We start from the raw sequence: 24,286 nt of genomic DNA, 5'->3' as shown, positions 1-24,286 counted from the left end.
ACACGCACGCACACCTTTTTATGACCACTTGCAATCGAATAATTACCTCACCGTTAAGATGACCCATTTATTATGACATCACAGAACAGAGCCTCACCTGCAGGATTCTCCAAGTGTGTTTTCACGGAGTGTGTTTTCAGTCGGGGTGCATTTGTGAAATAAGTCTCGCATCCCGTGGGAGTCAGCAGCCAAATCAGCCACGGCGCTCCGAAAGTAAAAGACGTTAAAATCAGATGAAAAGATCACAAACATGAACTGGGTTCGGGAACTCGGATCGACACTTTTTTTTTTTTTTTTTGTTTGTTTTGGACATATATTTGGAGAATACAGACCCATGTCCAGTCAAACTCATTCTCTTCTTGACACTTCTTAAAAACTTAAAATAATTATAATAATAATATCTTTCCAGTATTAAATAATCTTATATAAAAACACACACAAAAAGTTTGAAATAAATGGCAAGGCTCCCCTTCCAGAGTTCACAACATACATTTCTATACACATCGCCCCCACTTTCACATCTCTCCTTCCTTCCTTCCCTTCATCCCTCCTTCCCTTCATCCCTCCATGCAGTACCAGTTATTGTGCAGCACATTGTCTCTTGTCTTTTGTATATTTCAATGCAAAGCTGCACAGACATTGTGAAAAAAGCTTGATAGGTGATTTTTCTGGCTTGCTTGTATACAGATATATATATATACATATATATATATATATATTTTTACTCATGTCATAGGGTTAAACATGTATTGGTAATGATAGTAATAATGAGGATAATAGGAACAATCATAATCTTAGATTAAGAGTAGGAAAGACTTGCTACTTGCTCGGAATCCAAAGGGAGGATGTTTTTAGGATGAGGAGAGACGGACGAGTCAAGACAGACATTGATTACTTCTTCTCTGCGCGAGCCCTAAACAGTCAGTTCAGTTCTTTAGGCTCCGCCCACGTTCTCGCTCCCTACCAGTCACCGGTCAGCTTGGTGCTTTGGTCCCGTTTCGGGGGAGCGGGAGGCGGGCCTCGCCGCAGCGTTGCATAGCCTGAGATGCTGGCGTGTTTGGTGGAGTGCGAGTGCGTGTGGTGGCGGGACAGAGTTTGGGAGTGTCCTCGCACGCCCTGCTGCTGCTGCTGCTGCTGCTGCTGCTGCAGGAGCTCGGGCGGCGGAGGCGGCAGCAGCGCCATGTCGTCCATGGTGCCCACCGGCTCCATCTTGGAGGAGGAGATGAGGTGGGAAGACGTGAGCGAGCCGTGGCGGGACACCGACTTCCTCTTCAGGGTGCGGTTGAGGTCTTCCAGGAAGTGGGGCTTTAGAGTCAGGGTGCTCGGCCCCGGGGATTTCGGGGAGGTTGGCGGTACCGGGGAGGAGGAGGTGGAATACGAGGACAGGGAGGGAGGCGGGGTCTGAGACAGAGGAGGAGGCGAGAGCGGCATCGACATCGTGCCGTCGTACGGGCTCGTGTTGCTGATCCGCCGGTTCAGGGTCGGAGGAAGGACGGCCCCCTTTTTCAATGACCCTTGCTTCCATGACGACGACGACAAGGACAAGGAGGAAGGTGCCGACTGCTGAGGCTGGGGGTTCACCACGGCGACCTTCGGCGGGTGGTGGAACTCTGACGGGTGCGGAGGAGGAGGGAAGAGCTCAAAGTCACTGGGGGGAGGCGGGAAGTAGTCGGGGGAGGAGTCGAGGTGAGGAGGGTGGGCCGGGGGAGGCGGGGGAGGGGGGGACGGGAACTCGGAGGGCTGGTGGTGCTGCCCCGTCTGCAGGCCCTGGAGGGCCAGCGGGAGGTTCGCCAGGTTCAGCTTCCCCGGCTTCGGGAGCGGCGCCGGCAGCGCGGAGGAGGAGGAGGAGGAGTCCTTCGAAGGAGAGCCGGTCGCCGACGAGGAGCTGGAGGAGGAGGCGCCCGTCTGAGGAGGCTGGCCGAATTTGCTGACCAGGCTCTCCACCTTCGTCGGCCTCTCGTCCTGCTGGGCCATCTCCCGCATGGAGATGGAGGAGGCTCTCTGCGGGGCCGCCGGAGGCCCCCGCTTGGTGGATCCCGTGGACGAGGCGGAAGGCGACTTCTTAATCGGGGAGCCCGTCTTGGAGGAGGAGGAGGAGGAGGAAGACGGGGGCGGAGGGAACTCCCCCATCGAGCCGTCGGACGGCGGCGGGGGGAACTCCGGGGACTGCGGCGCCACGACGCCTCCCGGCTGCCACTTCGGCTTGGCCTTGACCGCCGGCGGGGACTGAGGAGCGGTGAACTTCGACCCTTCCATGGAGTTGGAGGCGGGCAGAGAGGAAGGGGCGGAGTTTCCTGGGAACTGATTGACAATCTGTTTAACCAAAGAGGAGGTAGCGGCCGCGATGGAGACGGAGCAGAAGGAAGAGGAGGGGGAGATGGCGAGGTTTTTGGAGGAGAGGCTGTGCTGCTTGGGCAGAGTGGGAGGAGGCTGATTGGGGGAATGTCCCGTTGAGAAACTCTGCTGCTTTTTAACCGGCCCGTGGCCGCCGAAGGGCTGCGTCGGGGACACGGGGGAGAGGGCCATCGGAAGGGAGGCGGGGCCCGATGGTTTGCGGGCAGTTTGCGGGGGGAAACCGCCAGTGAAGGTCTTGGGAGGCGCGGGAGGGGGCGCGTTGGGGGACAGGGGCCGGAGGACCTGCAAGGTGGACGGAGGGGAATGCTCGGCCGGAGGCGGAGGAGGAGAAATGTCCTCGTCTAAATCCGGGGTGAAGTCGTACACCATGTGAGGAAACTTCTGTGCCAGGAACTGCTGCAGGCCGCTGTTGCAGAAGTTGTCGCAGGAGTCGGAGTTGGGGTCTGGAGGGGGAGGCAGAGGCAGCCCGTTGGCCTCCGGGCTCTCCGGCAGAGGAGGCGGGAGGTAACAGGGCTCCTGCGCGTCCTCCTCCAGCGGGGGCGGCGGCGGCGGGAGAGCGGCGGGGCTGAGCGCGCCGAACTTCAGCGCGGCCACGGCGGAGCCCGGAGCCGGCGTGGCGGGCGGAGGAGGAGGAGGCGGGGACGGCGGCGGCGGAGGGGAGGTGCCGTAAGCAGCCGGGAGGGTGTTGTAATTTTTGGGACACTGGATGGGGAGGGAAAGTGGGGCGGCACCTACCGACGGCGTCCTGGTGGACAGGTTCTGGCTCTGCAGGCGAGCCAGAGTGCTGTACTTGACGTACGACGGCGTGGTCGACGGCTGGTGGGTCACCGTCGGGGAGGGCGGTGACAGGGAGGAGTCGTCGGACGGGACGAGGCCGTCGGTGTAGCTGGAGCGGGAGGGCGGGGTCAGGGGCTGCGGGGAGAGGATCTGGAGCGGGATAGGCCGGCTGATCGGGTCAATCCTCATCATCTGGAGGCGAGGGAGAGACACAGGATGATGAGAGCGAGGAAGACTAACATACAAACAATCCCGGACAAGATGCAAGTCATCGAGCAACAAACCAGTGCAGTCCGAGCACACCGAGCACATCGCACCGCGGAATCAGACGTATTCCAAAACGTACACAAAGGAGACGGCAAACTTTCATCACGTAATTGCACTTCGCTGAAAGGAAATGATGGAATCGCTACAGCAGGATCTTGAAAAGAGGAATTGTGTGAATAGCTTACATGTAAACTAGCCGGAGGAGAGTATTTGGCTTTTTTTGTTGCCGGTTATTCGTAAACCCTCCAGTGTGTGATGTCATAACAACAAGGCGTGTTTAACGGGTTTATCTGGGTCTAAAAATGGGTTCAAAGTTCCCTTTATTTGTGTTAATCTGGTCACAAATGGGTCAAACTAATTGTCGGCTTTTCTTCTTCTTCTTCCGTGGTCGTATTATTTGTTGGTTAGGAGGACATTCCAGCACACCACGAGGTTAGAACCAATCAACAGTTGAGCTGCAGCCATTGTTGTCGTTTGCGATGATTTTGGTTTTTGATTTAATGCACGACATCAATCAGTAAATGTAGAGATCCACCGCGAGTGCAGAGTAAATAATAGTGTTTTATTAGATTGGTGCAGTTAAACAGCTGCAAAAATATTTGCTATGTTAAAATATAATTTACCACAGAAGGTTGAAAAACTGTGTTTTGTCTACTTAACTAATAAACTCTGTTTAGTTAGTTTTCTTTAATAGATTTTAAGTTTGGATAAATTCAAAAGCGGCTCAAGAAAAGAAAAGAAATGCAAGATCTAATAAATCAAATATGTCCCCAGTGAAGACGTCTTTAAAAACAATGAATAATACATTTTAATTTGTCTATTATATGCATATTGCATTCTGCATGCTGCCTGGTTTTCATTCATCAAATCCTGCATTATATCGTCTATCTCCGTCTCTAAAGCACCAGACGGGGTCAGAATCTGGATGTTTTAACGGCTGCAGCCCAGCTGTCAACATGCCTGTTCGCACCACTTCCTGTCTAACCTCCACTCCCTCCTCCTCCTCCTGCACAAAGAGGAACTGGCATTCGTCCCTTCGCCTTTGACCGCTGGCAGGGAAGCAGAGGGGGGGGGACATATGGGAAATGTAGTCCACGTTAAACAGGACCGTGACGGGGCGGCGGCGGCGCGCTCGGCCTGCTCTCACCTCTCCTTGCGTTCCTCTCCGCCAGGCGTCGGAGAAGATGGAGCTGACGGCGCTCTGGGAGCGGGTGTGGCCCGATGACGTCATCTCCGACACGCCACTGTCCGATTGGCTGGAGTGGTTGGACTGGGACTCTGCGCAACACAAGTAACACAAGTTAGTCTTGTTTCGATTCTATTTGATCTATTCGTGGATATTATGAAATATTGGAAAAATGAATGGGAGGACGGACCTGGAAGGCTGGAGCTGGACCCCGACTTGATGGAGGAAGAGGAGAGGGAGGACCAATCATAGGCCGCCTCCGTCCTCCTCATTGCCTCCTGGAAGTTGATGTACAGCTGCTTCCCGTACTGACAGACAGACAGACAGAGAGAGAGAGAGAGAGAGAGAGAGAGAGAGACACAGACAGACAGACAGGTGTAGGCAGATTAACATTAGCTGCATTGAAGGCAGCATGTTGAATTACTTTATCTCACTAAACGCAGTGCATCATGGGTAATGTTGCGTTATAAATAACACTGTTTCTGCAGCAAAATGTTACGTTTTATGACAGGAAATGCTCGTTACCTTGGCGATTCGAATACTGTTGATCCACTGTTGGAGGGTTCTGACATCGTCGCAGCAGAGGTACTTGATGTACTGAGACTTCTTCTGGATCTGAGGATGCTACACACACACACACACACACACACCTTGCGTTACAGTAGTAGTTTGTGTGTGTGCATCCGACATGCTAACACGCGTTTGATGGCATCAACCAGATGATGCTGATGGACGGTTTGGGTGCTCTGCATGTTTAAATATAGCTTTAGTGGAACTAAATAAAACACTTTCTCCTCATGCGCAGGTTTCATTACTACTAGTACTATTAGTCAACCTCGTCATAAAACCACTGCAGTATAAATGCATTAAACAAACAAAAACAACACTGTTCTATTAATTGTTATAGCCTCTGTCTTCTCTTTGAAATAGGTGTCATTACTATGTCGTACCACTAGATGGCCTCGGGAGACAACGGTGCCACAAACCAGACAGTAGAGTTTTAACCTGCATGTGTGTGTGTATTTGTGTGTATTTGTACCTTCAGCACCATGCAGTAGTCGGTAGGAGCCTTGTACTTGCTCTTGTAGTCCTGACCGTTGTACACGTTCACGTGATCCAGCTGGAGGAAGCACACCAGGTCTCTGGAAGCCTGCACACAACAAGACAGTTTTTACAATGACCAGAGACGCCATTACTGTTTAATCTCATCTTCTTGTCACCTCACACACACACACATAAACACACACACACACACACACCTTGGCCTTTCCCTTGGGGACGTAGTAGATGCCAGAAGCCCTCAGCAGGAAGTAGCGTTTCTTCCACGACTTCTTGCCGTCCTCCTTCAGCCACAACACTCCCTCCATCTCGGGGACGGACACGGCGCTGCCGCCAAAACACTCCTGACACACACACACACACACACACACACACACACACACACACACAGAGGGAGAGAGAGAAACAGCATGTAATCATGTTGATTGCTCGTTCAGTTTCCCGTACACCACATTCTCACCAGCTGAACTGAAGAAGGAGCGAGAGCGGTTTGTTGACTGGAGGATTCACACCGATGTCCCATGTTTCTTCGTGGGTTCCACGCCTCTCGGGTGTCAAGCGATACCGACGGGTAACGCAAGGCCAAATATTGAATGCAAAAAAAACTCTCCATGCTTTTACATGGAGGTTTTAACGAAGGAGAAGGACCGGATCAATGAGACTCTGGTTGAACCGCACGAGTTGTGTGAGAGTTTGTGAACGGATGATTCCAGAATAGTTCTTTAATGCATCAATTTTCTTCTTAAACACGATTTTGTGGGTCCAGTGTTCCTTTAACAGAATGAAATGGGCTTGCCAGAGGCGCTATGATCGCTAGCCGTTACTGAAAAGGTGTGCGCGTGCCTCGGAACGCCGTCTCTTGAACGCCAACGCCGGCCCGATCAGGACTGTGTTTTTTTAAAAGAGGGTTCCCGGGGTGAAGATGCATTTGAGGAAGCAGCCGAGTGAAAGAAGAGCAACGCAAACCCACCTCCAACAAAGCCTCTTTGTTTCTTTCGGCCATCTCACACGTCTCCTTCCGCCCCAACAAATAGTTCTGCAGCAGACGGGGAGATAAAGAGAGATAAACGGACCCCTGGTTAGTAATGTGAATAAAAAGCAACAACATCTGTATTATTTAACCACTCACTGCGTTCATGCGTGTGCACGGGTCTCACCTGGGGGTTTTTGAACAGCGCATACTTCTCGATGCGCTCGGTGAACATCAGGCGGTTCTGGCTGTCTCGGGTCCAGTTCAGCAGGTTCTCCACCAGGTTCTCGTGGTCCTCGAAGATCCGCTCTGCACAGAGTCAATGAGGTGTTTTAGTTCATTTCCTGTCTAAATTATAAAATCGAGGAAAAAAAGGCGGATTGGACCCAAAGGTTATGGATCATAGCTGAAAGCATTAATCCATGAAAGAAGTAAACTCTCGACTAAACAGACATATGGGCATTTTGTGTATGAAGCACATGTGAAGTAATAATATCTGAAGTAATTAATTTAAGCAACTTGTACTAATATAATACTATTATATTGTTTTTGAGTTTTGCAAATGACGAACACCTTTTTACTTCAGTCAAAGCCTTCGTTAGTTCTCACAAGGATTCATGTGTTTTACCAGACTATATACTAGTAATATCAGTATATAGAAGCATGTATTACAACACCAAATACTGCTGACAATTACCACTACTAATGTAAATAATTGTTCTTTTCCTCATGATGATAGTAATCTGTCATTCCCTGTCGGGAAGCAGTGAGAGGTCAGAGGTCAGGATCTGACAGGAAGTCAGTGGTTTGCCAAAGGGCTCTCAGCAGGGAGCTGGTGTGTGTATGGATGTGTGTGTGTGTGTGTGTGTGTGTGTGTATGGATGTGTGTGTAGAGGGGTTTGCTGTCAAAGAGGTATTCTCTTAATGAACACAGGGTCTCTCTCTCTTTCTCTCTGCATGAATGGCAATATTGCCAAAGCATTAAGAGACAACAACATACAAATATACAATTCATATGAATAGCTAGATAATAATAATAATGTAAAGAGTAATTTACTACAGTAAATATCTATCTCTCTCCCTCCCTCTCATATGCTGACTGGCTGTTCAGCAGAAGCCCTGAAGATGTAGGTTAGATCACATGCATCATTGCACCGGACCTACATACAGACGTGTGTGTGTGTGTGTGTGTGTGTGTGTGTTTGTCAAAGAGTGTTAAGTGGAGTTGAAGCTTATAATGCAGTGTATGCTAGCAAACCCCAAGGGAGGTGAGTATGTTAGTGTGTGTGTGTGTGTGTGTGTGTGTGTGTGTGTGTGTGTGTGTGTGTGTGTGTCGCTGCAGGGCACAACGCTGCAGACAAATGTGCTCAGGAATAAAGTCTCCTCGACACACACGCACCTGGTTGTGCTATAATGAACTTAATCAGGCTAAAAGAAGAGCTTCACTGTCTCAGCTAGTGAAGCTGTGTGAAATGACTGAGCAGCACCTCAAGGCATCATACTGCCCTTTACACGCCAATCCTTTCATAAGCAAGCTCGTCCAATGACATCATCGTGTGTGTGTGTGTGTGTGTGTGTGTGTGTGTGTGTGTGTGTGTGTGTGTGTGTGTGTGTGTGTGTGCACGCTCACCCATCTGCAGCTCGTTGATGGTTTCCACCAGTGACCAGTCTGGACTGTAACCACAGTGAGACTTCTCCAGCAAACTGTCCAACACCTGCAGAACAGGAGACAGCGTTAGCAAAACACTGAACCTATAGCAGTACTACCATAGCAGTACTAATACTGCTAATGATGCTAGTACTGCTGCTAGTGATGCTAGTACTCCTGCTAGTGATGCTACTACTGCTGTGATGCTGCTAGTGATGGTAGTACTGCTGCTAGTGATGCTAGTACTGCTGCTAGTGATGCTAGTATTGCTGCTAGTGATGATAGTACTGCTGCTAGTGATGATAGTACTGCTCCTAGTGATGCTAGTACTGCTGCTAGTGATGCTAGTACTGCTGCTAGTGATGCTAGTACTGCTGCTAGTGATGCTAGGACTGCTGCTAGTGATGCTAGGACTGCTGATAGTGATGCTAGTACTGCTGATAGTAATGCTAGTACTGCTGCTAGTGATGCTAGTACTGCTGCTAGTAATGCGTGATGCTAGTACTGCTGCTAGTGATGCAAGAACTGCTCCTAGTGATGCTAGTACTGCTGCTAGTGATGCAAGAACTGCTCCTAGTGATGCTAGTACTGCTGCTAGTGATGCTAGGACTGCTGCTAGTGATGCTAGGACTGCTGCTAGTGATGCTAGGACTGCTGCTAGTAATGCTAGTACTGCTGCTAGTGATGCTAGTATTGCTGCTAGTGATGCTAGTACTGCTGCTAGTAATGCTAGTACTGCTGCTAGTGATGCTAGTACTGCTGCTAGTAATGCTAGTACTGCTGCTAGTGATGCTAGTATTGCTGCTAGTGATGCTAGGACTGCTGCTAGTGATGCTAGGACTGCTGCTAGTGATGCTAGTACTAGTAGTGTTGATGATGATAATAATGCACACAGGTCGTACCTGTCTGACCGTCTGTCTCTCGTCCACCATCATGGTCTTGGAGCTCTCGTCTGACAAATGAACGCGAATCACCAACTACGAAGAGAGGGAGAGAAAGACAGAGGGTTATTATTGTTTGCACATGTTTATTGCAGAGTTATGACAACTCTATGTCCAATTCTGGATTTTCTGGTTGGACAGTATTTGCTTTTGTTTGTGCATATTCTCTTATAATAATAATAATAATCCATTTCTGCAACACATTTTCTGTAGATTTATCATCAAATTAAATGGAGCTACTTTTTGTCAAAAGGCGTCACACCTCATTGAGTTCAGAGAATTATATATATACACATTATATATATAGAAACAAATTTCAGATTATTTCTTCGGCGGTTAAAGACTTCTCATCACTCGTCATTGCAGATGACGAGTGTCTATATTGACACTTTTGTTTGCATGTTGGTTTGTTAACTTTGTGTATTTCAAACTTTGTATGTATAAAAACTTGTATGACGTCTTCGTGGTTTTTGTGCGTATGTATTGCTTATACAGGTCTAATACTTTAACACTGACCAGCCAGTACAATACAAGTATTGCTCATGCTCAGTATAAATGAGGTTGAAGGAAATTAAAACTCCAAAAAGGTCTTTTGACTGTTCGCTTGCCCTCAAATGAAATTGCTTCGTATGTGTCTTTGTATGTGTGTTTGTGTGTGTGTGTGTGTGTGTCAGTGCAGAAAGATGCACTGTCGCTTTTTTGCTGCTTAGGATCAACATCCAGACGATTAGAGGAGCCGACACAGACAGGTAGCTGGCGCTCTGTCTCAGTGTGTAATAAATAAATCCAGGTCGTTAATCTCTCTCTCTCTGTGTGTGTGTGTGTGTGTGTGTGTGTGTCTGCGTGTGTGTGTGTGTGTGGGGGGGATTGGGACTTAATTTGCAATGGTCATTATGCTGAGTGCTGTGTGTGTGTGTGTGTGTGTGTGTGTGTGTGTGTGTGTGTGTGTGTGTGTGTGTGTGTGTGTGTTGACCCCAGATGTTATTGACCAGAGCTTTTTCATGTGGAGTAACACTGACCTGACCCAGAAAACTGACTCCGCTGGACACATGCCAGATACGGATACACACACACACACATACACACACATATACATAACACACATTTCTGTAGCTCCAGAATCACCTTTTTAACCTGGGCCTCCTTGATCTTCTCCAGGGCGACTCGGATATTGTCTGCCTTCAGCTTGGCAGCCTGCTCCTCCTGCACACACACACACACACACACACACACAGACACACACACACACACACACACACACACACACACACACACACACACACACACACACAGGTCAGTCGATGCAAAGTTTGACAGCATTGACATCCACACACACACACACACACACACACACACACACACACACACGTGTGCACCGCTCCCACCTACCTGGTTCCTCCAACAGGAATTCATTGTGCACTTTCAGGTGAGTTCTCTCAAACAACCAGCACTTCTGTGTCTGCGTATCGCCTCAAGCAAAGCTACAACATCTGCTATTAAAACTAATTAAATAATAAAGAGTCCAGTTGGGACAACGCTCCCAGTGCACTCCCAGTCCAGTCAGCTGGGCTCCTCCCAGCTGGATGCTTTTCCCGCTAATGAGCTGCTACCGCTAAGAGCTGAGATCAGACGTGAGATGTGAAATTATCCCCCCCAAAAAAACAGCTGCTTGGTCCCGGCAACACGGAGGTGCATCGCCCGAGAGCACAAAGTGAGAGGAGTCAGACATGTCTGGTCGGCCGCGCAAATCCCGCTTCTCCTCTTCCTCCTCTTCATAATCATCATCATCCTCCTCTACGCATTAGTGACTGCAGGGGAATGCGATTGGATTATCGCTCTGACGCTACATGTTGGTAGATGGTCATTGTCTCTCTTAAGGATTAGCCAAATTCCCCAAACACAAACACAGAGATACTCAAACTGCAGACGACAAACGAGAGGACGGGTGGAGACGTGAGAAAGTCCAGTCTGTTTTCCTCAGACGACTCAAGATGCTCTCCGATCTTGCAATCACGGCGTGGCGGCGGTTCGATTCCGGGCAAACACACAAGCGGTGTGTGGACAATTAAGAGTGGAAGGATGCGGTGGAGGAGGATGCAGTGGAGGAGGATGTGGTGGAGGAGGGAGCAGAGTCAGGTGGCCTTAAAATCCAAGATCTGGAAGCAAGAATACCCGTCGAAAAAAAAAAAGACGACTAGAAATATATTGCAAAAAAAAAAAAAGAAAGTTAGAAAAGTAGAAATACTGAAGGACTCGATCTGATCTGTTTACACTGAGCTGCAGGCTGAAAGATCTACTTGTCCACAACAGACTAATCAAACCCACTGACTGACGCCTGGTTGGTGACGGTGACTACTGAAGCAAAGCGAGCGGCGCTGCCGTGTCCCGTCACATCCTCCCCGGCCGACGGAGATACAGGGACTGAGAGGGAAGTAGAGATGGACGGCGGTGGGGGAGGGGCACTTTTTTTTTTTTTTGCTGTGCCAACTTACAGCAGAGGCACTGATCTCTTTATCTCAAGCTCTCATGCCCCCTCCTCGCAGCCTCTCTAGTCCCACAGTCGTCTTCCTCCCCACACTTATCTTATCTGATTTGTTTCTTTCCCCTCCTCGGTTCGTCCTCGCCTCTCTCTCTAATGCACGCTCTTAGTTTGAAATCAATTACAGGAAGTATTTCTAGTCTTCTTCACGAGTGTCTGGATGTCCGTGTATGCCCTCGCCGAGGTGCTCCACTTTAGCCGGTCAGCTTACGAAACACACACTCACTCACACACACACACACACACACACACACACACACACAAACAACACACACACACACAAACAACACACACAAGTGGCTCCATATTGTGAATGAGCGAAAGGGCAGAATGGAATGAAGATGATGGGGGATGAGGAAGGGGAGATTAACAGACAATCTCCTTATCGGCACCCCCCAAACCCACCTGATGCACACACACACACACACACACACTCTCCTGCAGCATAAGCTCATAAACAGCTTCATAATGACGAGCCTATGTTTTGTTGGTTTAATGCTTGAGGATTTACATCAAAAGCAGTGAAGTAGAAAACGTGTTAAAATGAGATGTAAATAAAAAATCTGTTGAAAACTATTTGAATCACTGAACATTGTGAATAAATGTAGGAATAATATACTGTTTCAGTTATTTATCGTGGCGTTATTTAAATCAGAGGAGCTGAGAAATAAATGATAACTCTTTCCATGACGTGTGGAATGCATTATAAAGACTTTTAACTGTACAATTACTATTAGATTATAATGCTTAAAGCACATTTACTTTAACTTTACTTAAACAAACAATAATAAATTAAAGAAATGTACTTATAATCACATTATTATGCATAGTAACAGTGATTAAAATACATAACAAAACTATTATAATGTATGATAACTATAGGAATTAATACAGCAAATATGAGCTATTATACTCGACATTTTAAATCATTATAAAATGCCTTATAATGTGTTGTTGTTGAGCATAATGCATATTACTGAGTGCTTATAACTATACAGTGCTTTAAACAAATCACAATGCATTATTACTATATATATAATGCTTTATAGACATGGGCATTATAGCAGGTGTTACCAATATTATTAACAATACAATACAAACATGTGTGAAAATATACATACGTATGGATATATAAAACGATACCTAATAAAAATGTCAGCTACATTGTAATGACATTGAAAATAAAATAAAGCAGCATTACATAAATCTAACGTAACACCTGTTTGAGCTTCAAATACTTAATAATAATAATAATACGACGAAAAGTCTCCAAAAAGACGGGAGGATTAAATTTGACAAAACAAGTTACGTAACGCATGATCCGTCTGTGCCTTTTAACATTTGTTGCAACTGTTGCATAATGACCGCTTAAAAATAAAAAGCTGCTAGAAATATGTATTAAACTGTTGGCATGTTCCGGTGTGACCGAGATGATGCACATGGAGCTCAAACGCCCGTCAAGGAGCATTATCATGCGTCGCCTATATTACCATTTTAATGCTCGCTGACGCTATAGTCTACATGCTGTCAGCTAGCTTTCACCATTCCTCATCAGCAGAACATCACGAGCCTGGAGCAGCCGGCTCGGGGCCGTCGGCTCTCATCATCATCAGCTTCATACCGCCATCAACATCGTCATCGTCACTCTGATTTACACAACAGTTTTTTCTTCTGAGGATATTATGAATTCACCATTAATGGTGATATTATTAAAGTACGTTAAGTGGTATTGTAAGGGGATAATTATGATATTTGTTTCAATTTAATGGGCTTTATCGGTTAAAATAAAATCCGTCTATCCCTTCAGAAAACCAATTAAAACCCATTTATATATGAAAATCCTTTAATTCATCCATTAAGCCCAAATCTGTCTTTACTGGCATCATTTTTGATTTTCATTCGCAAATAAAAATGCTCAGCTTCATTAACGAATATTTTTAGCAGTTTTGCTTTCGTTACACCCCATACACCCCCGACACACACACACACACACACACACACACACACACACACACACACACACACACACACACACACACACACACACACACACACACACAAAACAGGGTTTTTCTTTGCCGCCCACCAACTGCCGTCCTCTTGCAGCATAAACGTTTTCTCTCCAAGTCATAGATATTCAGTTGACCTACATTATACCGACACTCAGAATAGATTCTGCTCAGCAAAGACGCTGCTTGCCTTTGAAGTTCTAAGACGTGTGTCCCTCCTGAGCCGCCGTAGGCTCGAAACAGAGCGGACTGATGCGACTTATCGAGTGGCAGCAGAAGTGGGCCAGCAGTGTGTGTGTGTATGTGTGTGTGTGTGTGTGTGTGTGTGTGTGTGTGTGTGTGTGTGTGTGTGTGTGTGTGTGTGAGAGATCGAGAAAAGGTGTGGGTGGATTACATTTATTGCTGAGGCAGTGTACCCCACTGACACAGAAAGCGTATGCAGAAAAAACACACACACACACACACACACACACACACACACATCAAACATTTACACACTTACATGCATCTGCTCTGGAAGTCGACAGCATGATAATTACACCCTTAACTAAATCACTGCTGCAGGAATTAGACCGGGCCCTTTAGCTCGTAATCTGCACTGGCATCTCGGGGCCCCTCCGACTAATCTGAGGCCACAATTTTAAGCATTTAGAGCATTTTCTACCGAGAATCCGAAGTCCGAATTACTGCAGGAAGGAAAGAGTGATCGGCGTTAAGACGGGGTCATCTTGGCTCCGCAGCTGTAAAAGCTGGATTTGAAGCCAAACGGCAGATGTTCTGAAATGAATGGATCTTAACCGCAAAACGTTAATCTGACTGCGTTGACTTCGTTTGGGCCGAGGCTGGCGTCTGGAGGCGGAGTTGCACGGTTACTAAAAATCAAATACTGTTCAATGCAGCGGTGCATCCTGTGCGGAAAAGTCTGCAGAGGACCACGATCGCTACAGGATTACATCACAGCATGAGCTTTAGAAAACACTACATTTCTGCCCCCTGAGGTTGGGGAAAGATACTTTTTTTCCCCCTCCACAGGTTGATGAAATAAGCAGATTTAGAAGTATTTGTGCAAAAGACAAGAACGGCAAACAAGACAGCCCAATGCCAGCCGCTGTGTGTGTGTGTGTGTGTGTGTGTGTGTGTGTGTGTGTGTGTGTGTGTGTAGACGTGATTCTACAGGGAATCACCCTCTCTCTGCCCCAAAGAAGATTATCCCTGCAGAACTGGCACACGCCTTTAACATCCAATCAAACGGCCTCATCTTCGTTGTCATCCAATCAAATCGTGAAATTGCTGATCCAATCAGAATAAAGCCAGCTTACTTACTCTCCATCTAATGCCCCCTCCCAACACACACACACAACATACCAACACACATAAATCAAACGTAGCCTTCAGCCATAAAGAAGCCTCCAGCTTTAGCTTAAGAGCAGCAGAGGCTCTGATGAACATGAGTCACATGTTATCAAGACTCATCAATCCGAGGACAGTTGTGTACATTACGCACAGAAATGATTCACTGAAATAACACATTGTGACATCGAGCGGCGCCGAGGAAGCGCTGATCTTCACCGATATCGTGATCTGGGTTGAACTACATCACCGCCACCACCGATTAGACTCGTAGATGGTCCCATTATTCCCATTGATTGGTATTAGCTGGCACCATACTCGTCTACTCGGATCCATTACAGCGGCTGGCTGAGCTTAAAACCCTCATTACAAAGAGAGCAAACCCAGGCTGCTTCAACACACTACACACTGCACCCGATACGTAATGCTACAACGACTACATGCTACACACTGCAGCCGATACGTAATGCTACAACGACTACATGCTACACACTGCAGCCGAGACGTAATGCTACAACGGCTACATGCTACACACTGCAGCCGAGACGTAATGCTACAACGACTACATGCTACACACTGCAGCCGAGACGTAATGCTACAACGACTACATGCTACACACTGCAGCCGAGACGTAATGCTACAACGACTACATGCTACACACTGCAGCCGAGACGTAACGCTACAACGACTACATGCTACACACTGCAGCCGATATGTAACGCTACAACGACTACATGCTACACACTGCAGCCGATACATAATGCTACAACGACTACATGCTACACACTGCAGCCGATACGTAATGCTACAACGACTACATGCTACACACTGCAGCCGATACGTAATGCTACAACGACTACATGCTACACACTGCAGCCGATACGTAATGCTACAACGACTACATGCTACACACTGCAGCCGATACATAATGCTACAACGACTACATGCTACACACTGCAGCCGATACGTAATGCTACAACGACTACATGCTACACACTGCAGCCGATACGTAATGCTACGACGACTACATGCTACACACTGCAGCCGATACGTAATGCTACAACGACTACAAACTACACGCTGCACCGATACATAATGCTACAAACTACACACTGCATGTTGCACACTGCAAACTAAATGCTGCAATGACTAAATGCTACAAACCACACTGCAACCTAAATGCTACAAACTACACACTGCATGTTGCACACGGCGCTCTTATCTACAAGCTGCAAACTCCAAACTGCACACAACATTCTGCAAACTCCACACACTGAACCTGAACTTAAAGATTCTGCAGACATAAATAATTCTGAGTCTGGCTGTAAAACGTAGTGACTCTGGGTCCAAAAAAGTAGTTTAGAAAAAGTGTAACAAAAAAAAAAAGGAGTCAGGGTTTCACCATCACAGGAAGCAGAGTCTGAGGAATAGGGCATCGTTTTTACTACCAAATTAGAAATGATGCCTTTTGATTCTTCTTCGAGGAGTGAACGCAGACACAGAAGCGCCGCCTCTCACGCTTACCTGTTCTTGGTTGCATAAAACACGAGCAGGTAATTCCATCATCATCATCATCATCATCATCATCATCCTCACGGCACGATCACACAGGAGGCTGCTCAGCAGCTAGGAGACGTTCAATGTGACCGTCTCACGTGTTTCTGGAAGCCGTCTTCCATCGCTGGACCTGTGTCCCTCTGTTGTCCAATCAGGCGCGACGAACACGCGTTCAATGGACACAACAGGTCCGTTGGGCCTTTGTGATTTAGTGGTAATCCACTTCTGCGTCTAGAAGAAGGACTCCTGTGTGATCGCATCCTCGTGAGGCTCTTCCCGTCCCGCCAGGCCACCGTCACATAACACTCATGTATCACACACAGGGTCATGCCTTTAATCAAACCTTCATGCTTCCAAAACATGTATATAAAAAAGACCTCTGCACTGCGGCTGCAGATTGGACTGAAACTCCGTCATCGCTGAACAAGAACCAACGAGATGCCGACGGGCAGACAGTCACAAAGCTTTACATGCAGAAGGCTTCTGTTTGTAAACCAAGATTGTTTGGTATTGATTATGAATCTGTTTGGTATTAATCGGATGGCGTTTCAGTCAGTCATTTGGAACGACCCCACATTGGGGCGCAGCGCTCTGTAAAGCTTTGGGTCTCCACAGCAGCATACTGCAGCCCATCATGACACACACACACACACACACACACACACGCACTACTGCGAAAGAGGAAGGCGGGAAGTACAGAAGTTAACGTGCATGCCAGCAGACGACCAGAGGAGGGTGAGGGTGAGGGTGAGGGTGCTGCCATGCAAGAGGAGAGAGAGAGAGGAGGGGGCGTCACCTTGGTCAGCAGGTGGGAGGGTTTCCCTGCTATGTTTCTCAGAATCAGAGAGGTTTCCCTGTCCAGATAGGAGTGCTTTAAAGAGAGAAAGAGAGAGTCCTGGTGAAGTAATCTGCTGCTTGATTGACTGGATGCGGCGGTTTAGAGGAAAAGCTGCGTGGTGAAGCAGAGGTAGAAACCTGTGAAGGAGAGCTGCACACGTCAGAGACACTTTAGAGGGAGCGGTAAAACACACTTAGAGCACGGAGACCCGGACGAGGACCGGGCGCCATCAGCACGCTGAAGCCGCTATGTTGTGGTGCGCTGCTTTTATTATTGAGTTGTTGTGTAACGGACCTCTGAGAGTTTAAAGTATTGTAATAGTTTGTTCCTTTTTTTATGTCTTTTATTTTAGTCCGTTTTGTTACTGCAGTCGGTGCATTTCCGGTTGCGCTCTTATTTTGAAGGTACAAAAAAACGGAAGTTGTTAGTAAGAAGTTGCCATAACAACGGAAAATAGTGATAAAAAGGTTACGGGTGTATTAGTTTAGCACCTGGCGGATATGGGCACAAGGTTTGTACCTGTTTAAGTTCATTTTTTGAGAAAATATTGCTTTGAACCTGAAAAATCAAGCTTTGTTGTTGAACTTTGAAAAATAATATATTTGTTTCAGTTTTCAAGTAACAGATTTTTTATTTTCAACTTTTCATTCTGAATCGGAAAACATGTTTTGAACCTGAAAAAAACCGATCTGAATCTGAAAATCTGTAAAATGAAAGAGTGAAAGTTGAAAATATAAAATCTGTTACTGAAAAAATACATTATTTTTCAAAGTTCTACAACAAAATTGGATTTTTCAGGCTCAAATCTTTTTTTCAAATGAACAAAACATTTGACCTGGATTTAACTCCATAAATGCAGACATTCGTGCACTTTCACCCAGGACTTTGGGGTTCCTGGGTCCAGAACATCCCGTTTTCATTAAAGGGAGTTGAACCTGTGAGGAGCCGAGGTGGGACATCCGACTGGAGATACTTGGACCATAATCCAAACTACTAAATGGAAGCTATAGAAAAACTCAACGAGCCATTTCACAAGCATCGTTTAATAAATGACTTCAAAGGGTTTTCTTTACCACCGGGAACTGCCATAGAATCAAATGTAAAAACATCCTTTTTTAAAAGGAATAAAGATAAATCCACGTGAGTGTGTTGTGACAGGATTTAACTGCAGGATACCAGACAGATTTATATTAATTAGCTACATTATTGACTATATTAAATCGTATTAATGACTTCCACGAGCGTGAGCTAAAACTGTGGCTCAGAGAGCTTTGTATAAACCTCCTGCACACGAGTCCCCAGTTCGGCCTGAGCAGGCTGCTACTGGACGGACTGGGATCCAGCGCCACAGCCACAGTGGGTTGTTTTGTTTTCACTGGAGGGGAGAAGAGCGGCAAGGAGTCAGAAATATGTTTCCTTCAAGACCGTCGTCCAACTCCAGATTGCTTTTCTGTTCTGATGGGTTTTATTTTTCGTTTATTTATTTATTTCAGGCAAATCTTTATTAATCTCGTGAGTTTGTGTTTCCGTGTGTGTGTGTTTTTCTGTGTGTGTGTGTGTGTGTGTGTGTGTGTGTGTGTGTGTGTGTGTGTGTGTGTGTGCACGCGCTTTAACCTCTAGAAAACCATTTTATAGAAAGCATTAGTTTTCTCTCGATAACCACAGATTAAAAAATAATATTTAGGTCAAAAACACGTGCGCACGCGATTACAGCCAGCTTTTCCCTTCTGACCAACGGCGTGTGTGTGTGTGTGTGTGTGTGTGTGTGTGCTGATCCGCTCTAGGACACATTAATAAGCACAGAGAGCTGCTATATGCTGTGTGTATATGTGTGTATGCCTATAATATATGTGTATATGAGTATCTTCCTGGAGCATTGTGTGTAAACCTGACTGTAATTTTTAAATAATCTGTACAATCAAAATGGTCCAATCAGAATCTGCTGCATCTGACTCCACCTGCACGTCACGGTTTTGGTTCTAATCTGAACTTCATGATAAATTCATAGATTCATGAGTAAAGGTTAACTAACTCTGTGATGCTATTAGCATAGTTTGCACATGATAGGTTTTTTTGCATCCTATAACAGTTTTTTAACTACTAAACCACCATGCTGACACAGTAAGTGGCTCTGCCTGTGCACACAATACCTTTTCAGGTATTTAAAGAGGCTGATTTTGTTACTGCGCCTAGAGATGGACCTTCAGGTCGGGTCCAGGTCGGTTTAAACAGGAGCTGTACCGTGATCCCTCGCCTCCTTAAAGCCCGATCACGAGCACCTCAGTGACCTTTTATCTTTTTTAGCAAAGTGCACCGCAGCTCATCCTCCATTGCTTCTCTTTTAGTTTCCTCCTCGTTCTCTTTGTTTTGTGCCCCTGCCCCGTCTCTCTTCGCTCCACTCCGTCAGTCTCCATCTCAGCCTCTACGGCCGTTTGCTGACTCACTCTGGCCTCGTCTCATTATTCTAATTATACTCGTTCCCTTCTCAGACTTGCTGGAGCGTCTGTGTGGGCGCGCTGGATGGGTCTGCAGCAGCAAACAGGGTTTGTGTTTACGGTGCAGCTCCTGCGAGTTTCTTGTTTGGGTTTGAGCAACGGCACCAGTCCCGGGGCCGAGGGTTCGATGCCCTCGGCAGCCACCGGGGTCAGAAACAAGAGAGCTATTGAAGTTGAAATGCTCTAAACTAAAACACTGCTATGAGCTCTTTTTGGCATTTTGTTCTACGCAGGTAATTCAGAGAAGATTAGGGCCGAGCTTTTTCTTTTCAGCGTCTTCTGGGACAGAAGAATGGAGCGTTTTTTGTTTGTTTGAGGAAGCGAAGAAACAGCCTGAAGCAGCAGAGAGAGCCAGCCGAGGAGAATTATAACACAAACCACTGCTGCAGCAAAAACCCAAAACCACCTACGCTGTTAAAAGAAAACCTCAAGGAAGGAGACCTGTTCCTGAACCAACAGCACGTATTTACAGAGAAATGCGTTTTCTGTAGTCTGGAGGTTTTAATCTAATAATGTTGACCTTAACTTTATTGCACAATGTATTGGTTATAGAACAATGACACATCTGCGTTTAGCTTAGCTCCCTATGAGCCTCGCTTTCTGTTTCCTTGTCATTTCCATAGTGTTAAAATGATCCTTTGTCAGTGTGATCAAATGAAATGTTTATTTCTCAGTTCAAGGTAAATGGTCCGATGCGTTCTTACTTGTAATCTTCAATATGTTAGACGGCATTAGTTTAGAAACGGGTTTGTCCGATGGCGATGGACGCTTCAGCCAAACAGTCCTTCATTTATCCTTCTGCTCATAACAAAATGAAAAAAAGAAAAGTCAGCGCGCACCTCCGTGTTGGGATGACCCGGACCGGCTCCTGCAGCCGAGGGCGGAGCCGCGGGCTGCTGGCCGTCCGGTTCGCTGGCGTGAAGGACGCTGTCCAACGAGTCCATGGAGGAGGCGGAGTTGACAGAAACGCCGGACGCCGAGGTGACGGAGGAGCGGGAGGAGTGAACGATGGAGCGCGCCTAAAGGGAAGAAAGACACGGTCAGAACGTCTGAATCGTCCCGGACGTAAATAATCATGGATAGAGGGCGCCAGTTGTCACACTTGTGGTTTTGAATCAAAAATCCCGAAAGGCGTAGATCCCGAGTTTACCTCATGTTCGCTGACCGTGCCGACGGACCCCGTGCGCCGGTGCTGCCGCTGAGACGACCCGGGCCGCCGCATCGTGGCCGACGTATAGGAGGAGGCGGAGCTTAGGGAGTGCGAGGAGGTCTGACGAGCAGCTTCATCCATACTGAGAGACGCCTGGTGGGTGAGAAGGGTATATTAAGTATATATGACACTTAATATATTATATCGTCATTTATTCCACCTCGTCTGCTCGGGCCATTGCCTGCACTGCTAGCGCTGTAAGCACCGTTAGCTTCTAGCTTGGCGGTCGCCATCTTGAGAGCTGCGCTGAGGCAATATACTGTACACTGTACTGTACAACCTTTAGAGTTTGAACGTTTACCTCTTGCTAATATAATAGCGCCCGGTATATGCTTGTTTATTTATTGATTTGGCAGCTTCTTAGCTGTAACAGCGTTAGCTAAAAGCTAATTTACCTCTGGGCAGGGAACAGAGTACCGTAAAAGTCGGGTTACAAGCCGCTACTACGTTCGGTGGGTGTCACCGCTAGTTCCCCGCTGTAGCCAGCTAGCGCTGCTGCTAGTTCCCCGCTAACTTCCGCTAGCTCTCCGCTAGCGCTTGCTAGTTCCCCGCTGTAGCCAGCTAGCGCTGCTGCTAGTTCCCCGCTAACCACCGAAGGTAGCGGGACCAGCCCCGGCTCGACGCCCGGCTCGGGCAGAGGGGACGCGGGCAGCAGCAGCAGCAGCAGCGGGAAGCTAGCAGCAGCAGCAGCAGCAGCAGCAGCAGCAGCAGCAGCAGCAGCAGCAGCGGGGAGCTAGCAGCAGCGCTAGCTTGCTACAGCGCGGACAACCACCGAAGGCAGTAGCGGCTTGTAACCCGGCTTTTACGGCACAACGTTAAGGCAGCGCAACAAAAACAACAAGCCTTCACAGCATTAAAACATTAAGATGTTACAAAAACAATGACGCTGTAACGAGATAAGAATGTCAAACCAATCCCCCACGCACCTTCTCCAGCTGGGCGGTGATGTCATCAAGGCTGAAGTTGGAGGCCAGTGCCGGTCTCCCGTGCGGCCCGGCGGGAGCTCTGATGGTGCCAGCGGGGGACGCTCTGGCGCTGCTGCTGCTGCTGCTCGCCCCGCTGCTGCCGCCGCCACCGCTAACACTGTTACTGCTGCCGCCGCCACCGCTAACACTGTTACTGCTGCCGCCACCGCTAACACTGTTACTGCTGCCTCCTGCAGCTGACTGCTGCCGGCTACTGCGCCCGGCTGGAGGCTTCTGACGGACCTGGAGACGGAAAGAAGGAGCGCGTATAGATTCGGACTCACGCTTTGAGAACAAAACCCAAGCTTTAATGGAATATGTGAAGGCGTGCACCTTGGTGTCGGTCAGCCCCAGGCGAGCCATGCTGCCGACGCTGTTGGGCTTGGTGTTGATGGTGCTGAGCTCCTGTTCGATGGAGCAGAGGTCGGCCATTAGAGCGTCCAGGTCCACGTTCTGGCCCTGATTCAGCGCCTCTGCACACACGGAGACATCGGCGTGTGAGACGAGGAGATGAGATAAAAACAACCAGACTTGGAGTGAGTAAAAAAGCGTCTTACCGTTGATGTTGTAGATGGAGAACCGGTAGGAGAAGTTGGCCATGTTGGTCTCTTGTCCGAGGGGAGCTTTCTGCTGAGGAGGCGGCTCCGGGCGACTGTCATCCAGACTCTGCGCAGACGCACGCAGTGTTATTACTTTTGGCAAACGCATGAAAGTTCTGGGGCTCATGCAGATCAGTGCTGGACCTCCCTTACTTTGTGTACCTGCGTGAGTTTGTCCAGCTCTCCCAGCCAGGCTCCAAACATCTTATCCAGGTCCTGGTCCTCCTTGTCGCTGTCCATCTCTTCCTCCTCCTCTTCCCCCCTGACCTCCACCTCCTCGTCCGACAGCTGATCCATCTAAGGGGAGGAGAAGAAAGACAAAAAAGGGGAAAGAGACATTCATTCTCGTGCAGTTTCAGGGCAGAGTGTGATCTCTCGGCTCCCCCTAGTGGCCAAAGGTCTGCACTACACCACAGCCGGTCACGTTGCATTCGTATGCATTGCATTCATATCCTCTCTCTCTCTCTCCCTCTCACAGACAGTCAAAGGTCACACCATCTTGACAACACTGGGACCAGATAGCACTAACATCGATCGACAGCACATTTCACAGCTCCACATCAGAGCACTTCTCTGGCACACACTTGAAAGCTGTGATAGAATAAATAAAAGATGACAATAAAAGCCCGTCTGTGACCGATGGCAGATGGTGGGAGTCGTTAAACTATAATTGATGGACAGAAGCAGGAAGCGACAGCAGAAATTCATTAAAGAGACAAAGTCCAGATGAATTCTGTAAATCAGACGAGATTTAATTAGGCCGGTCAAACCTCTCCATATGATTTTGAGACATTTTTAAGGACCTTTTTAGAAGCAAGGGGCCGACATAAGAGCTGGCCAGAGACATCGTCCACCCGCACAAGTTACCCTCTGTTCCAGAGTAAAACAATTACAAAAACTTCTCCCCAGAAGTTTAATTAATATCGATTAATTTCATTGTTGGGATCTGAGAAATAGGATTAATTGATTATAAAAATCGTCGTAGAGGATCGTTTAATAGTTGCTGCAGCTCTAGCTGATGGTTTCTAAAGCTTAGCTTCTATGACTGGAGTTTTTTTTTTATCATTATTATGATTGTGGAACGAACACTGCAGCCTCCAGACTATCAGCTTCAGAGCGCCTTGTTCTCCAAACAGGAACGTTGTGTCTTCACCGCGTGTCATTCTGCATATTTCTGGACTTTGGAAGCCAAATCGGGTTTTTTTGTACCGACTAAAGAATAATGTTGAACATTTCCACAACTATAACACATAAACATAAGAGAACTGTTTATGTAACTACACCGAGAACAAGTCAACACACTTTTGAAGAGTGTTGCTGTGATTAATGACGGTAATAATCATCCTTCACTGACACATTCTCACTCACACACACGGAAATAAATGGCAGCTTAAGCTGGAATAGAGATCAAAGACACTCGGCAGCAGTTGAATTCTTCTGTGTTGACAACCAGTAGAAACAGTTTTTCGCTGTCATGAGGGTGACGAAGATGAAGATGATGATGTAACACGCTTTTCTAAT

At 47.4% G+C, this 24,286-nt stretch overlaps 1 protein-coding gene across 1 annotated transcript; it reads right to left on the bottom strand.

The window, feature by feature from the left end:
* Positions 1-260: 260 nt before the first annotated feature.
* LOC306748283 (ras-associated and pleckstrin homology domains-containing protein 1-like) lies at positions 261-23,062 on the bottom strand (the record flags this gene model as incomplete). Its single annotated transcript, XM_079231438.1, has 18 exons — positions 261-3,324; positions 4,547-4,677; positions 4,776-4,893; positions 5,111-5,209; positions 5,625-5,735; positions 5,845-5,988; positions 6,615-6,680; positions 6,802-6,923; positions 8,245-8,329; positions 9,165-9,239; positions 10,329-10,406; positions 17,455-17,529; positions 20,831-21,010; positions 21,142-21,294; positions 22,128-22,409; positions 22,500-22,639; positions 22,724-22,832; positions 22,928-23,062. 18 exons carry the CDS (start codon positions 23,060-23,062, stop codon positions 961-963), a joined length of 4,467 nt encoding a protein of 1,488 aa, XP_079087564.1. The 3' UTR covers positions 261-960.
* Positions 23,063-24,286: the final 1,224 nt, after the last annotated feature.

Source organism: Taurulus bubalis (genome assembly GCF_910589615.1).
Source record: "Taurulus bubalis genome assembly, chromosome: 15".
NCBI lineage: Eukaryota > Metazoa > Chordata > Actinopteri > Perciformes > Cottidae > Taurulus > Taurulus bubalis.
This window is presented reverse-complemented; position numbering and strand designations above follow the sequence as displayed.